The following is a 16229-nucleotide window of genomic DNA, read 5'->3' on the forward strand; positions in this document are numbered from 1 at the left end:
AAAATAAAAATAAATAAAAATCATCATCATCATCATCAAATTCCTGCCATACACCCTAAGTGGGGTGTAAGGATATTATGATAGTACTACATGAAAAAGTTACATCATTACTAACTTCCTATCAATAATTTTCTCCAAATTAACCTGTTATCTGTCAACATTCCAATATTAGCAGATCTTATATTTCTCTCTTCTGAGGCACTTTTTACTGTACAGCCACCTCGATCTTGGTCTTTCTCTGGGTCTTTTTCCTGCATCTTGGCAAAAAAAACACTTGCTTTGTTTAACCTTTTTTCTCGCATTCTGTTTAATAAATAAAAATTAAATTAATTTTGGAAGTTGTGAAGAAGAACTATTTCCCAAAATAGGGATAACTTAAGTCTATCGTTTCTATTTAGATTCAGCCAATGTAGCAAGGTTTCACAACTTTCTTTAGAATGTATATATCTGTAGTAATAATCTCTTTAGAATGTATAGACATTCTAAAGAGATTATTACTTTTATGGAGAACATTAATTTTTTCCCTAAGGATTCGGTGTCTGGTGGTGATAGCATGTTCCATAATACTCAGATTTTGTATCCATCTTCTTCAAATCTTCTCTCAGACTTGATATTTCCTTCTTAATAAAGACAGGTGCAGAAATAGTTTTTGTGAAGGTTCAGAATCCTTTGAGAACTTAACTCTTTCCACAGATAAAACTGTCCTGTGAAAGGCTAACATTCCTCATCAGATTCTCTTTAGCTAATGCTATGTCCAATGCTTGTTTTACATATCAATCCCTTTTTATGGACAATCCTCTTAAATTCAGGTGTCAAACCATTTCTGCATTGAAAAATAAAAAAAAAAAGTGTTTTTTTTATAAGAAATCATTAACAGAAGTCTTTACGTCTAATCCTAAACAGTGTTTGTAAGCCTGTCATAAAATTGAGAGATGGTTTCTTTTGTTTCCTGAAAACACACGCTGGAAAATTTTCCAGGGGCTAAAACCAATGTTTAATTTTCTGGAAAATTCCTATAACATCAGAGTTTTAAATGTTGCATAATCAACAGCCTACCTCACCCTTCTAGAACTATGAGCAAATCTCTTACCTTTTCCTTGTAATTTTGCTTTTAAAATAAGTGGCAACTGGGTATCTGACAATTTACCAAGAGACTTAACTGTTTAGCAGTTTTGAAAAGTACCTGAATGTTTTCCTGAGGTTCACCATTAAAAGTATAGATTAATCTTTCAAAATTAGTAATTTTTAAAAATTCTTCATTTTGAAGATATTATGCAAGATCATCTACATTTTTATTAGCCACCATACAACAGAATTCCTCAAAAAATTTTAGATTAAATAAAATTGAAAAGAAAGATTAGAGCAATAAAAAAAAATTAAGAATGCTATTAATTCTTAAATGTGTCGATTGTACTATTTATTGTGGAGATAAAAGTACAGTAGATGCTGCTTATTGTGATCACTTTGGGACAGTCACTTTTCGATAACAATGACCGGCTGATAACATTAAGCAAAGGATATAAAAAATTGCATCATTTATTTCAATTCATTGTTATGAACATTATTTAATTTAATTTATTGTTATGAACAACTTTTTAATAGACAACATTAAATTTATTTTAAAAACTTATCTAGTGTCGTCTGTCATGTGTTTGAATACAGTGGTTCATGAATAAATTGCTAATAGTCATAATGCCTTTCAAACTTTGTTGCTCCATTGTTGCATGCCACAATGAAGTATTCATGGAGCTTCTTGCATCTGGGCATTGGTTGGGGGAGCTTCTAAAATGTGTTCTTCTATACTTGTATTAGGTTCACTTTCTTCTACTAGTTTAAAGTTCTCATCGCAGCTTGACATATTTCCGACATTGTCATTGTAGCCACCACTTCAACATTATCAATATCCAACCAATTTTCAAATTCTTTTTTTGACATACCGTCTGGGATTTTATCAACAATTTCATTTGTAAGATATTCAAATTCTTCGGAAAAAAGAGTTCCAGAGTTTGTTCTAAAAAATCCAACTTTTTGGAAGCAGTTTTCAATAGTCTTCACTGAGACTTGCTTCCATGACATTGCTACCAAATGCAATGTATCAAGAAAAGAAGGGGAAATCTTTTTTGCAACTGCACTTGCATCAGAATAATCTTTTATATCAAGTTCAGTTATAATTCTCGCATGAACATCCCTGCAATAATAAGCTTTAAAAGCTCATATGATGCCCTGGTCACATGGTTGAATTAACGATGTAGTATTTGAAGGCAAGAAATTATTATTATTATTAGACACCTCCAAGGAGTCCAAAGACTCATCGAGGGAGGGTACCTGCTCTACAACTCTGTCTCCACCACTCAATCCACCAACTGACTGCAACTACACCAACGCCATCTACCACCGACCACCACCACCACCACTACTAGTATTTCCAAAGACAATCACAAACATCCATACCCACAGCAGATTCAAATCCGCAACCTTTTGGCTGGAGAGTGGATACGCTAACCACTCGGCCAGCCAGGCTGGCTTTGATGATTACTTTGATGTTCTTTAACGATAAATTGTTTGTGTGTGCAGTGCAAATCTACTAACAAGACAATTTTTCACTTTAATTTAAATCACACTTAACTAACCAACCAACTGTTGAAAATGGCATTAGTCATCCAAGCATTTGCACTAGAACAGTAGTCAACAGGCAAACTTTTGACACCTTTAAAAAACACTGAGGATTTTTACTTCTTCCAGTCACTAGTAGCTCTCGTTTCTCACCATTCATATTATCACAACAAAGCACTGTCACTTGTTCTTTTGAAGATGTAAATCCTTTGGTACTTTCATTTTTAAACAAATAAGTATGCTCAGGCATTGCATGAAAATAGAGTCCTGTTTCATTTGCATTGTAAATATCCTCGGGAGAATATTCAGCCATAATTTTTGGCCACTCAGTCTTAATCCACGCATCAGCTGATAAAAAATCAGCACTTTTTTCTTCACCATGAATACGCATGTACAGAATATTCTCTTGCTTTTTTCCACCTGTCAGCCATCCATCAGTTACGATGAAATTTTCTTTGCCCATTATTTTTGCAAGTTCTTCTGCTTTTTGATGCATCAAAGATCCATTAAGCGAAACATTCTTTTCACGAACATTACTAAACCAAATTTTAATATTGATTCAACATGAGTATCCTTACCAGATTGGGCTACCTTCCGATGCATGTTCTCATTAGTAAGAGCTGAAGTTTCAATTTTGATCTGTTTTTTAAGATCTTACAGAACAATGGCTGTGAAATTTTTAAATGTACAGCCACACTACGATGACTCATTTTGGGCAACTTATCATAGCACTCCAAAATTCTTTGCTTTTCCTGAAAAGATAAATCTTTACATTTTTTACTTGCTTCTGCCTTAATGCTAAGTGCTATTTTAATGAACACTTAAAGTCAATTTCACTTACTGAAAAGAGCACGAAAATAAACTTGAAAAATCACAATTCGACTGTATTTATACCCACCTGCATTTGCCTGGAAGATACAAGATTTACGAAAGAATAAGATTAAAAGATTAACACAAAAGTCAGATTTCGACAAATGTTCTTTGTCAAATTTTCTCCTGATTAACCTTTCAAGTTTTTAATTCTGAGATGCAAAAGGCTAAACATTCAAGGATTTTGATAACAATAACCAGAACTTTGATTATAATAGGGATTATAATCATTTAATTCATTTTAAACGGTGTGTTTTGGGACCAACTGATTTGATAAAAATAGCTGAATTATAATATTATCCGCGATTACAATAAGCGGATTCTACTGTATATATATTTTTCCTCTGTGTGTATGTGTGTGCATTTTTTCCACACCTTAAAAAAAAATAAAAATAAAAATAAAAAAAAAAAATTAAAAAAAATTAGTACCACAAGCATTATTTAGTTTCTTTCCAATATATTTATTTACATTAAAACAATATTGGTTTTCCCCTAAACTTAAAACAGATATAGTTACACCCAGAGTTATGTAACATGTGACTTACATAAATTCGCAGTTACAAAATAAATCTACTAGCATGTATGAACATTTGCTGCTTTTGCACAGGTGCGTCTTTAACAGCCTTATTGCAGTACAATAGTAGATGCCTCATGTAGTTAGCTCAGTCACTTGTTATCACTGCTAGTTTCATTGTCTTTTTACTCTTAAAATGGAATGCAAATACAAAACCGAATGCACTGGTAATAAATCTAAAAAACAAAGGTCTGCAATTACTTTAGAAGAAAAGTTGAAAATAATTCGTATGTATAATATGAAGGCAGGAAAATTCTATCAACAAAAGCTTGGGGAATAAATTGACTTATTTCGACAGTGAATACAATAGTGAAGGATAAAGTTCGCATTGTTGAAAGCATGAAAGGTGAGGTAGCGTTGAAGGGCACAATTATTACCAAGAAGAGGCTGGGCCCAATATCAGAGATGGAGAAATTGTTGTCTCACTAGATTGATGATCTGATCTGACACAGAAGTGGATACTGTTAAGTTTATTGATTATCCAGGAGAAAGCTATGTTATGTCCTTATATAAGGATTTAAAAGAGCAGGCAGGCATCACAGATGCAGAGAGTACATTTAAAGCTAGTGTTGGATGGTTCAAATGAATCAAGAAGCATACAAATCTACACAGCATCAAAGTCATGGGTGAGGCAGAAAGTGCAGATACAGACGCGGCAAGTAAATTTCCCAAAATTCTGGCAGAAATAATTGAGGAGGGGGAATATTTGCCTGAGCAAATATTTAATGTTGATGAAATGGCTCTGTTTTGGAAGAGGATGCCAACACGGACATTTATTGCAAAAGAGGAAAAATCTATGCCTGGATTCAAGGTCGCAAAAGATCGGATCACTGTTATGATTGATGGCAACATTTCAGGGGACTTAAACTGCTTACAGTGCACCATTCCCAGAGACTGCGCACCTTTAAGAACATTGACATGAGTATGCTGCCCGTAATCTGGAAATCCAATATCAAGGCTTGGGTTACACGTGCGCTGTTCGGAGACTGATTCAATAACCACTTCGTTCACCAAGTGGAGGGTGTGTCGAGAAAGGAATCCCGTTTAAAGTGCTTCTCCTCCTGGACAATGTCTCCAGTCACCCAGAAGAGTTGGATGACTTTCATGCTGACATAAAAGTTGTTTACCCCCCCCCCCAGAACTACCTCACTATTGCAACCTATGGATCAAAGCATTATTGTGACCTTTAAAGCCTACTATCTGTGGTGTACATTTTCCCAAGCAATCAAGGCCACTGATACTGGTAAGGGCATTACTCTACGTGATTTCTGGAAGAACTATAGCATCCTTAACGCTATCAAAAACATCAGGGTGGCTTGGTATGAAATCAAGCAGACAAGAATGAACGCTGTGTGGAAGAAACTCTGCCCAGAAATGGTCCATAATTTTAAGCATTTCACATAAAGAGAGCAAACAATGACTAATACGGGTGCTGAGTTGACACAAGAATTACAGCAGGTGACAGAGACGTGTGTGAAACTGGCACAGCAATTAGAACTGGAAGTGGATTAAAGTACATTAACGAGTTTCTTTTGAGTCACGATGAAGAGAGCTAGCTAATGATGACCTTATTCAGTTGGAGGCATTCCGAAATTCCAAAGAAAATACTAAGCGACTGAACTGCCAGACATAAAGAAATTTACAAAGAAGGGACTAGCCGAGGTTTTTAACTTGATAGACATGGCATTAGCAAAATGAGAATCGATGGATCCGAACTGAGCGGTTCGAAAATGTTAGCCACTGTATCTATTCCGATACAAGGACAAGAAGTGTGTGTAACCACACACTCTACTTTAGACATGTTTGTGAGATGCTGTTCGCAACAAAGTCAAGATGACAACTCAGACAACCAGACTACCCTCAGCCTTCAACATCGACAGGGGTAACACTTCCCGCAGAACAGCCAACTTAGCTGTCACAAGACATTTTTTTATTTGAAAAGTGAATATTTCAGTTTGTTTTTATATTCTTTTTATATTATGTATTTTTTATACTTTCATATTTACAGTATGTATATTATTCAAGTACAACTGATAAATACATTTTGAAAAATTATGGAGACAACTATCATGTTAGAGTAATACATAAAAAAGAACACAAAACACACATTAAATATAACAATTTTGGTGAAGCAGGCCTCTCAGATCACACCCTCAACACCCTACACCAAATTGATTGGAAAAGTACCTGCTCCTTATATCATACAAAAACCTGGTATGAAAGAAAATTTAAAGAAGCCTGTGAAATTCTGATTAATCACCCTAATCTCAATAATAATGGTGGCATAAAAATTAAAGTCCTAGCATACTTTAGGACTTTAAGCAATTTTCAGCTTTTATTAGAAACTACTCCATACCAATTGGTTGAAATTTATATGTATAATCATATTTTTTTTAAATATAGGAGCTTATGCCACCTTTACCACGAGTTGCCTTGGTCTTGCACTACCTGTAGGATCAGCTAGACTTGCATCACTTGCAGGCGCAAACTTGACTTGTTTGTCTGTTTGCTTACTTGGGAAATGGAGTAAAACCAGGTTTAAAATTGCTTGGTATTTTTAACATTTACTATACCCAAGGTAAAATACTTTCTACATTTATATCTCCTCCAAAGATTTTTATTTAATAAGGTTAAAACACCTTATGGCAACTTGTTCTGGTAAAATACTTATAAGCTCTGTATTACTAAATCTTGGTATTCCTAGCCTAGCTCCCACTGATGAGACCTCAAAAGAGGTCGAAACTGGTCTGGGTAGTGGCCTCTTGCCTTTAATACAAAACATCATGCATCCCCTTCTTGGAGATGTGTTTTGGCATTAAGGGTAAATATTAAGATTAGTGATCGGAGCTTATGCCACCTTTACCACGAGTTGCCTTGGTCTTGCACTACCTGTAGGATCAGCTAGACTTGCATAACTTGCAGGCGCAAACTTGACTTGTTTGTCTGTTTGCTTACTTGGGAAATGGAGTAAAACCAGGTTTAAAATTGCTTGGTATTTTTAACATATTATATATATTATATATATATATATATATATATATATAAATATTAACCTAATAGATAATGATAATAATAGGACTCTAGCTTTGATGTAGTCAAGGTTTTTTTTTTTCACCAGAGATCAGGCCAATAATTGTAGTAACGGTAGGTCAGTAACTTTAGCAAACTATGTAGATTGTAGTGCAGCTTATTTCTCTGTATATATTGTGTATGTTCTAGAATTTTGACTTTGATATGAAGATCAAAATGTCGAGTGTTGATTTTGGTTTCTATTAAACTACAAGTTTTACTCTAACATGGTAGTTGTATCCATAATTTTTCAAAATGTATTCTGATCACCATGTAAGCACAAAAGAAAACAATTGATAAATTTTTTTATAATTGAATTTTTTTGTAATCATCCCAGAAATGAAAAATATTAAAAATGGAAATTATCTGATTAATGGCAAAAATATTAATGTAAGACAGCGGTGTATGAGTAGCCATTGAACAATTTATTGTATGTATGTAATTTACAAATTAGACTTACGTAAAGGTTTACGGAACACATTACTTACATAACTCGGGGTGTAATTGTATATTACATTCACTTAGCCTTAGTCTCATAAATAAGACAGGAGAATTGTAATATAAAAAGACATGTTAAATTAATATAAAATATATAAATATAAATTATTTATAAAATTCGTTTTAAAGAAATTTCATAAGAGAAATTTTTTTCTCAAATCCATACAAATTTAAATTTAAAAAAATTAACAAAAAAAAATAAAAAATCCTTTGCCAATCCTTTCTACACTGCTCAAAACAATTAGAGGATATTTTGAGTTTCTTTTAAATGATAAAGCTATAAAAATAATTTACAAATGTAATGCATTTATTTTAAAATATTCTTAATATACAACAGCATAGAACACGCAACTGCATACAAAATTATGTTAAATTATGTGGTCATAATTGTTATGTTTAACAACATAACAACAATTATGTTATGTTATGTCACAATGTTGTTATTATTGTTGTTATTCTTGTTAAAATTGTTTCACGCTAAAATGTATAATTTGTTAATAAAGTACCCAAAAGTTATAATTATTTGCAGAAATTTATAATTATCTGACAAAAACTAAAATATCCACTAATTGTTTTGAGCAGTGCAGAAGTAATAACAACTCTGGTTTTACATTAAATACATATTAAATTATTAAAATAATTAAAATATTAAATAATAAATATTAAATACATTAAATGCAATCAGTTTCAACACGAGAGCTATCTCATTTTGATTCAATGATACCATTCTAACTAGATAGGTTTCTTTTTTTCCCTAAATACAATATATTAATCTTTGCACTGTAATAAACTATTTCTTTAGTTCTTAGGTATTCAGTATAATGAACATAATCAAAGAATACAATATAAAAAATGTGCATGCCTTCCCACATATATACATGCATTTTTGTTTCTTCTGAAATTCATTTGGTTCCAGGTTATTACAAGTGAATAGGGTGCAGTTAACTGATTAACAGTATTTTATAAGGGTTGAATTTAGCCCAACAGTGATGATGATATCCTACAGCTGTTATCAATTACTGTTGCTACCGGTATGATTTTCAGCATTATTATTACTATTATTATTATTATCCTAAGACTCCCATGGAGTCATAGACTCATCTAAGAAATCCCTTTTGTCATACACACATCATATCATGCCTTAAACACATTCAAATTCTCTGCAGACGCCATGCTCTCAGGCAATGCATTTCAATTATTCACAACTCTCCCTGCAAATCCTGCTTCTCACTCCCTTGCTTACACCCTCCTTAGCTTCCAGGGATGATTTCTTGTTACACCCTAAATCTACCACTATTTTATGCAAAACATTTTTGGGCTATAACAACCCCATACTAACTTCTACATCTCTATCCTATAACATATAGGGTACAATAAACTATCTGATTAACAGCATTTTATAAGGGCTAGAATCTAAATAGAAAATTAAGTATCAGTATTTAAGCTTGCGTTTTATTGCAAATACTTTACTCATAAATGGATTTAATATCATATTAAATATGTTAATATTTAATCATTAAAATTTCACAAATAATAGCATTAAATTCTTATAAATATATTGAATTTTCAAATTTTAATAATAATTTATGAAATAATTAATCCTTACCTAATTTGTTCACTGGTCGTTTAACTAAATTGGTCCTAGCTATGATATCTTCCAATGATATATTAGAAAAATCCAGCTCTGCATGGTCCTGTGAGAAATATAATTTTATTTAAAATAATAATTTTTTTCCAAGATGAGCAGATTAATAAATCTTAATATGAATGTTTTAGTAATTTCTTGTATCATCTGAAGTAGTCAGATTACCATAAACCACTCAAACTATAACTTGTAACTTTTCTTTTAATGTTATACAGTGATTAACATTCATTTCTGATAAGTTATGAAGACTACTAGCATGTTAAGAATAATTACTTTAATTTCCAGCCATTTCAACCTTCATATTAAGGTCATCATCTGGAGTATACAAATACACACACACATACATATAGAGACAAACTACATTATAATTCAAACAGTATGCCAAACTGATACTGATTTAATCAACCATAATTCTACTAGCCTGACCTTGAGTAGGACAAAAAATACATCAAAAGCTATATCTTAATTCCTTTGACCATACTGCAAAGGTAAACGGAATTTATCTTTGCAATTCTGCTTATCTCTGCTCATACTGCTAGTCTATTTAAGTCATCCTGCAGGATCTCTACATCATTAACTATCACTCTTCCACCCTTGCATCATCAGCAAATAAATGAACATTTTCTCTGAAATCATTTCCATATCATTGATGTATAACTTAAACAGCACAGAACCTAGTACAGAGTCCTGCAGTACATCACTAGTCACCTGCCTTCTCCTGGGCTCGACTCCTTCATAAACCAATCTTTGATATCTGTCCATACGCCACCATATAATCCAAATCACTAGCTTCGTGATTTGAATTATATTTATGTTCAAATTTATGCAATAAAATTCTATGTGGAGTCCTGTCAAATGCTTTTGCACAGTCCAGCAATATTACTGAGTAGCCATTTCCTTCATCCAACTCAACTGTTACTTCATTATCAAAAGTCAGCAAATTAACTACCCTTCACAAAACCATGTTCCTGTGCACGAAGAATTGAATTCTGTCTATTACCAACTTCTCCAGTAACTTAACTACAACTACTGAGATATCGACTGGTATCTCAGAAGTTTGCTACTTCTGTTTTGGAGCATCCTTTATACAGTGAAAATATTTTATCATCTTTCCACTTCCCTGGCACCTTCCCACAATCGAGACTTAAATTAAACAGCTAATCAGAGGATGTGCCAATTCTCTTAATACATGGGCTGATATGCAATCTAAGCACATGGCCGTGCTCACATTAATGTTGTGCAATACTGAAAGCACCTCCAATTCAGGTACTTTTATTCTCCCATCAGTCAATATCAAATCTGGGACTCAAATATCTCCACCTGGATAGTACCTATTTGCAAAAATGATCACTCAACTTAAGGGTCAAAGCTGTATACCTGAGAGGAGACCTCCACATAGACTTTAAAAGTATGCAGAGAACCAACCACCCTTTCTCATCTAATGTCCTTCTCATGGTGCACCCTGCTAGATATCTACCTGGATACAGAACAAAACAAGGATGGGCTGGAAATTTCGGATTTAGCTGAACAAAGTGTATTCTTATTGGCTTAAACCAAGATATAAAATGAGGTACAAAATGACAGAATTTCATGTCGGCTTGCATGTCACCCAGTTAAAGAAGGTCCCCATTGTTTTTGCCAGGGAACCAGGGCAAGCAGTGAAAAGTCAACTACTGGAACAAATCCTAAAACACATCCTAACTCAATATCACCAGAGTTCAACATCAGTACTATCAACATAAGAAGTGTAAAATCTTGTATAGAAGGATTTTAGAATAAAATTTCTTCTATACCAATTTTACTTGGGAAATAAAATTTATTTAATATACTTGTAATTTGATTAATACTTAACTCATTTTGCTGTAATAAACTTGAAAAAAAATGTTGGCATAAATTGTAATAAAAATAAATAAACTGTAATAAAAAAAAAAATTCTACAGACGGGATCAACATGTAAGACTTGAGGCTATTCCAACTCACGAAGATCAGTGAAGTACGGGGTTTCCCCAACTTGACTCAGCGACTGCCGGGTGGCTGAGAAAAACCCTTGAAGAAAATCCGGGCAATTAAATCTGTAAGAGTTTCAAGGTCAGGAGAGCAGAATAAAAGGGAGAAGAATCGAAGGAAAAGACGCTAGGCTTTCTGATCCTGCTCTAGCTGCGAGGAGTATCCAGTGTATCCTCACATTCCAAGGACCGGGATCCATGTCCCACCGGTCAATGCATGACGATAGTAGGAGTTTCGTAATAGCAGTAACAGTATAGTCTAAAGTTCCCACCGCTAAATTCCTTGGCGATCGCTGCATTTGAAGTATCATCGATATCGTAAAAGGTGCCCGTTTGTGAAATTTACCGGAAAGTAGAAGATGTCAACAATCTCTAGGATCTTGTGTAATGAACTGGATGATAAATTAGCAAAACTTTTAGGACTTTCCTAGATGTGAAATTTATAGCAAGGATTGCTGAATTTTGTTAGTTTGTTAGCATAAAGAACAGTAGTAAAGATGGAAAGCCTGTTTTTGTAAAATTTATTGTGAGGTATTTTGCAGTTATAAGGAATTTGATATTGTTGTGTATTGAAGAAGGAATAATATGTGAAAGTTTTAGTTAAGCATAATAATAATTATAGTCAGAGTTCAATTAATGCGTAGTGTGTACAAGTCTGCTCCCATGTCTGAATTATATGTGAGCGTATTTATTGCATTAGTCATTACGCTTAGGAGAGAATTGTTTATTTAACCAAGCAGAGAACCAGACACACGAATTTTATATTATTTCCATGTCATTTTAGTCAGTGAATTCCAGTTGGATTAATTTAGTATGAGTAGCGTTACTTCCTTTCTTTGTACTTTAATTTAGCATGAATAAATTGTTAATCATCATCATCATCAAATTCCTGACATCTACCCTCAAGGGGAGTACAGGATATGAATGTACTACAAGAAAAATTTACATCATTACTAACTTCCTATCTACAATTTTCCTCCAAATCAGTCTGTTACTTGTGAAGACTCCAACATTCAAATCTTAAATTTCTATAGTCTAACGCACTTTCTTATCAATCCACCTAGATCTTGGTCTTCCTCTGGGTCGTTTTCCTGCCAACCTAGCAGAGAACACTTGTTTTGCTAATCTTTCCTCGTCCATTCTGTTTAAGTGACCATACCAACTGAGATTAGCTCTGCTAATGCATTCCTGATTGTTGACAATGTCAAGTACTTTCCTAATATCCTCGTTTTTAATAATATGATATTGCCATTGATGCCATCTGTACATGCCTCTAATCTTTCTCAGGACTCTCATATCTGCAGTCTCTAGTCAAGTGTTTTACTTCTGACCCAGCTCTCAGATCCATAAGTTAAAACTGGTTTGAATACTGTCTTGTATACAGCTAATTTAGTGTTCTGACTAATTTATCTCTTATTCCATATGAATTTATTCAATTGCCTTCCTACTATACCCGTACTGGTGATTCTGTTGTCTATTTCCATATTTAATTTACCATCTTCACTAAAAATCGTCCCTAAGTAGCTGAAATGTTTTACTTGTTCCACAGGTTCCCAGTTCACAACACAGTTGATATTTTCAACAATTCTACATATTTTCATTGTCTTTGTCTTTTTAATGCTGACCCTCATACCATATCTATTACAACAGTCATTCAATTTAGTCAGGGAATCTTGCAAACTTGTAGCGGATTTATTTAGAAGTATAACATCATCCGCATAGAGCAAAGAGAATACATTAACATTTCCAATTCTGATATCATGTTTAATACCACTTTCCTTCATAATGTGATCCATATAGATAATGAATAACAGAGGGGATAATGTACATCCTTGTCTCACACCAGATTTAACATTAAACCGTCTTCTAGTACTTCCTTCAATTCTAACTGCTGACTTACAACTCAAATGAAGACTAAATATTCCTTGATATAATGCCCCATTGATACCATATAACTGAAGCATATTGAATAGCTTCTCTCTTGGCACCCTGTCATATGCCTTTTCCAGATCGACAAAACTTAAACACAGATCTTTGTTATATTTCCATGCTTTCTCAACTATTTGTTGTAAAATGAAGATCTGATTCTCACGGCCTCTATTTGGCCTGAATCCAGCTTGTTCTTCCACAATTCTTCTCAACCGTTTCTCAAGTATACTTGCATAGATCTTGCCAGGAACACTCAGTACGAAAATACCTCTGTAATTCTCACATTCAGTTTTATTTCCCTTTTTATATATGGGTACTATGAGAGCTCTACTCCAATCATAGAGAATTCGTCCCTCTGTCCAGGCTTCCTGAATTATGCAGTGCAGCCACCGTAAGACTTTTATACCACCATGCTTCAGCATTTCTGGTCGAATATCATCCACTCCTGCTGCCTTTCCACATTTCAAGCCTTTGATGGCTTTTTCTACTTCAAGTATGGATACATATTCCTGATTGTATGCCTGTTGAGTGTTTTTTACCACTGTGCTATCACTGCTTGTTTCATTTAGAAATTTTTGAAAGTAATTACTCCATACTTCAAGGATATCTTTTTCTCCCATTTTCATGTCACCTTTATCATCTCTAACTCCTTTTACAGCACTCTTTCCTCTATTTCTACGTTTCTTCAACAACCTCCAGAATATTTTGCCACCTTCTTGATATTTATTTTCTATGTTCTTGCCAAAGTCCTCCCATGACTTTGGCTAGTTTTACAAAGTGTTTAGCTCTCTTATATTTGTCTCTGTATTCTCTAAGAGCAAAAGCTGACTTATTTCCCAGGAACTTTTGATAAGCTTTCTTCTTTTCCTTCACTGCCTCTTTAACTTCCTGTGTCCACCACGGAGTTCTGATTTTTCTATCCTTGCAGACAACCTCACACGTGCCTCTCTGGCTGATTCAATCAGGGTTTTCTTCAAGGCTTGCCACTGAATCTCCAAGGTTTGATTCCTGTTCTCAAACTCTTTCATTTTCTTTTCAATAATCTTTCTGTATTTTAGTCTACAGTTCACATCTGAGAGCTGCTCAACTTTTATTCGCTTTAAAACTTTCTTACATGTTATTCTTTTTGATATGAAATTCAATTTTATCCTCTCAAGACTAAATAGTGATCACTTCCAATTTCAAATCCACTGTACACTCTGGTGTCCTGCACCAGGGAGAAAACATCACTATCAACAATAACATAGTCAATGAGACTTTTCTTATTCTTGCTTCTTCTCTGTCCATGTGAATTTGTGCACATTTTTATGTTGGAACATGGTGTTAGTAATAACCAGTCCATGTCCTGAGCATAAATCCAACAGGTATTTGCCATTATTGTTAGCTTTGCTGTTTTCTGCAAATTTTCCCAAAATATTTTTCTATGTCTGACAATCATGTCCTACTCTGCTATTTAAATCCCCAACAAGGACCAACTTGTCGGTTGCTTTTTCTAAAGCATCAAAAAATTCCTCCACTTCTACCTTAGTAGAACCTTCTGTGGGACCATAGGCACAAATAAGTCTCATTGTCTAATTCCCCATTCTGATATTGGCTCACATCACTCTACTTGAGACTGCCTGCCATTCAAGAAGATTAGCCTCATATTTTGTGTTGAATACTATGGCTACTCCTTCTTGTAAGCAATGAAATTACAACAACAGAGTTACGACTGTTAAGTGAGTTGAGTTAAATAAGATAAATAAGACAAACTAAGGATAAATATCGAATACATATCAAAATTAAAGAACATGCAAAAAAAATCATGATTGTCATTTCCTGAATATAACATTTTGTGTCTATTGCTCAGAAAGATCTCACCAGTTTTTGTCTTTTTTGTTTCAGTCACCCCTATTATGTCGATCTGGTACTTATCTAATTCCTCAGCTAGCTCCATTTCTTTGCCATTCAGGCTTCTTATGTTGATAGTACCGATCTTTAACTTCGGTGATCTTGAGTTGTGGCATGCTTTCAGATTTGTTCCAGTAGCTGACTTTTTCGCTGTTCACCCTGGTTCCCTGGCGAAAACAATGGGGGCCTTGTTTAACCAGGCAAAGCCCCAGCCGGCATGAAATTTTGTCATGCCGGCTGGGCATGACAAAATTTTGTATATTGTATCATTTTGTATATTGGTTTAAGCCAATAAGAATACAATTTGGTTGGCTAAATCCCAAATTGCCAGCCCATCCTCGTTCGTTCAATATCAGGTAGACAACACCTAACAGAGTGCACCACGAGAAGGTGAGGATTGGACATTAGGTCAGAAGCCCTGGTCGGTTCTCCGCATTCCTTTAAAGGCTATGTGGAGGTCTCCTCTCAGTTATACAGCTTTGACCCTTAAGCACCCCTGTTTTGTTTGTCAAATAACTTGCCTGATTCTGCCTGACCAATGCATTTCTCATAAAAAGACAGAACCTGTGTGACCTTAAGAGTAAAAGTAGCCACGACTGATGAATAGTAGATTTAAACGTTGCTTGACTTACAGAAAATATTAGAGATATTTCCATGTTGTGTTGGGCATTTTTTTTTTTTTTTGCATGTATAGGAAAAATATACAATTCCTCTACGCGATCTCTGATGGCGCAGTGATAAATACAAATAAATTTTCAGAGATCAGTGCGAGAAAAAGCCAGCATTTAGACAAAGGAATTGGCTCCTGCCAGAGGCAATTCCTAAATTCTAAAATACGCACCTGTGTAGTAGCATAGTCACGACCTTCGGGGGGGGGGGGGGGTTAAATTGATAGACTGAAAGGATTATAGGTAAGTCTATTTTAAGCAACGAGATTACAACAACAGAGTTACGACTGTTAAGTTAAGCGAGTTGAGATAAATAAGTAAATAAGACAAACAAAGGATAAATATTGAATACCTATCAAAATTAAAGAACATGCATAAAAATATCATAAATTTTACAATGGTGCAGCTAACAGGATTTAATTTGCGTTAATTAATTAGTCAAATTGTGGATTATATGAGAAAGGTTT

The 16229-nt window shown here is 34.2% G+C and overlaps 1 protein-coding gene across 4 annotated transcripts in view; it reads right to left on the reverse strand.

The window, feature by feature from the left end:
* Positions 1–16229, reverse strand: part of LOC150108262 (uncharacterized) — a 406756-nt gene that overhangs the window by 196757 nt on the left and 193770 nt on the right. For all 4 annotated transcript variants that reach the window (XR_016548126.1, XM_090390668.1, XM_090390669.1 and 1 more), the window contains one exon: positions 9231–9318. Coding sequence is in view for 3 of the 4 variants with exons in the window: in XM_090390668.1 (XP_090246794.1) it covers positions 9231–9318 (88 nt within the window). In the remaining variant the exon portion in view is untranslated. The remainder of the gene's footprint in view (positions 1–9230; positions 9319–16229) is intronic.

The sequence above is a fragment of the Typopeltis vanoorti genome, chromosome 3 (assembly GCF_054136105.1).
Source record: "Typopeltis vanoorti isolate ZY-2024b chromosome 3, IOZ_Tvanoo_1.0, whole genome shotgun sequence".
Lineage (NCBI taxonomy): Eukaryota > Metazoa > Arthropoda > Arachnida > Uropygi > Thelyphonidae > Typopeltis > Typopeltis vanoorti.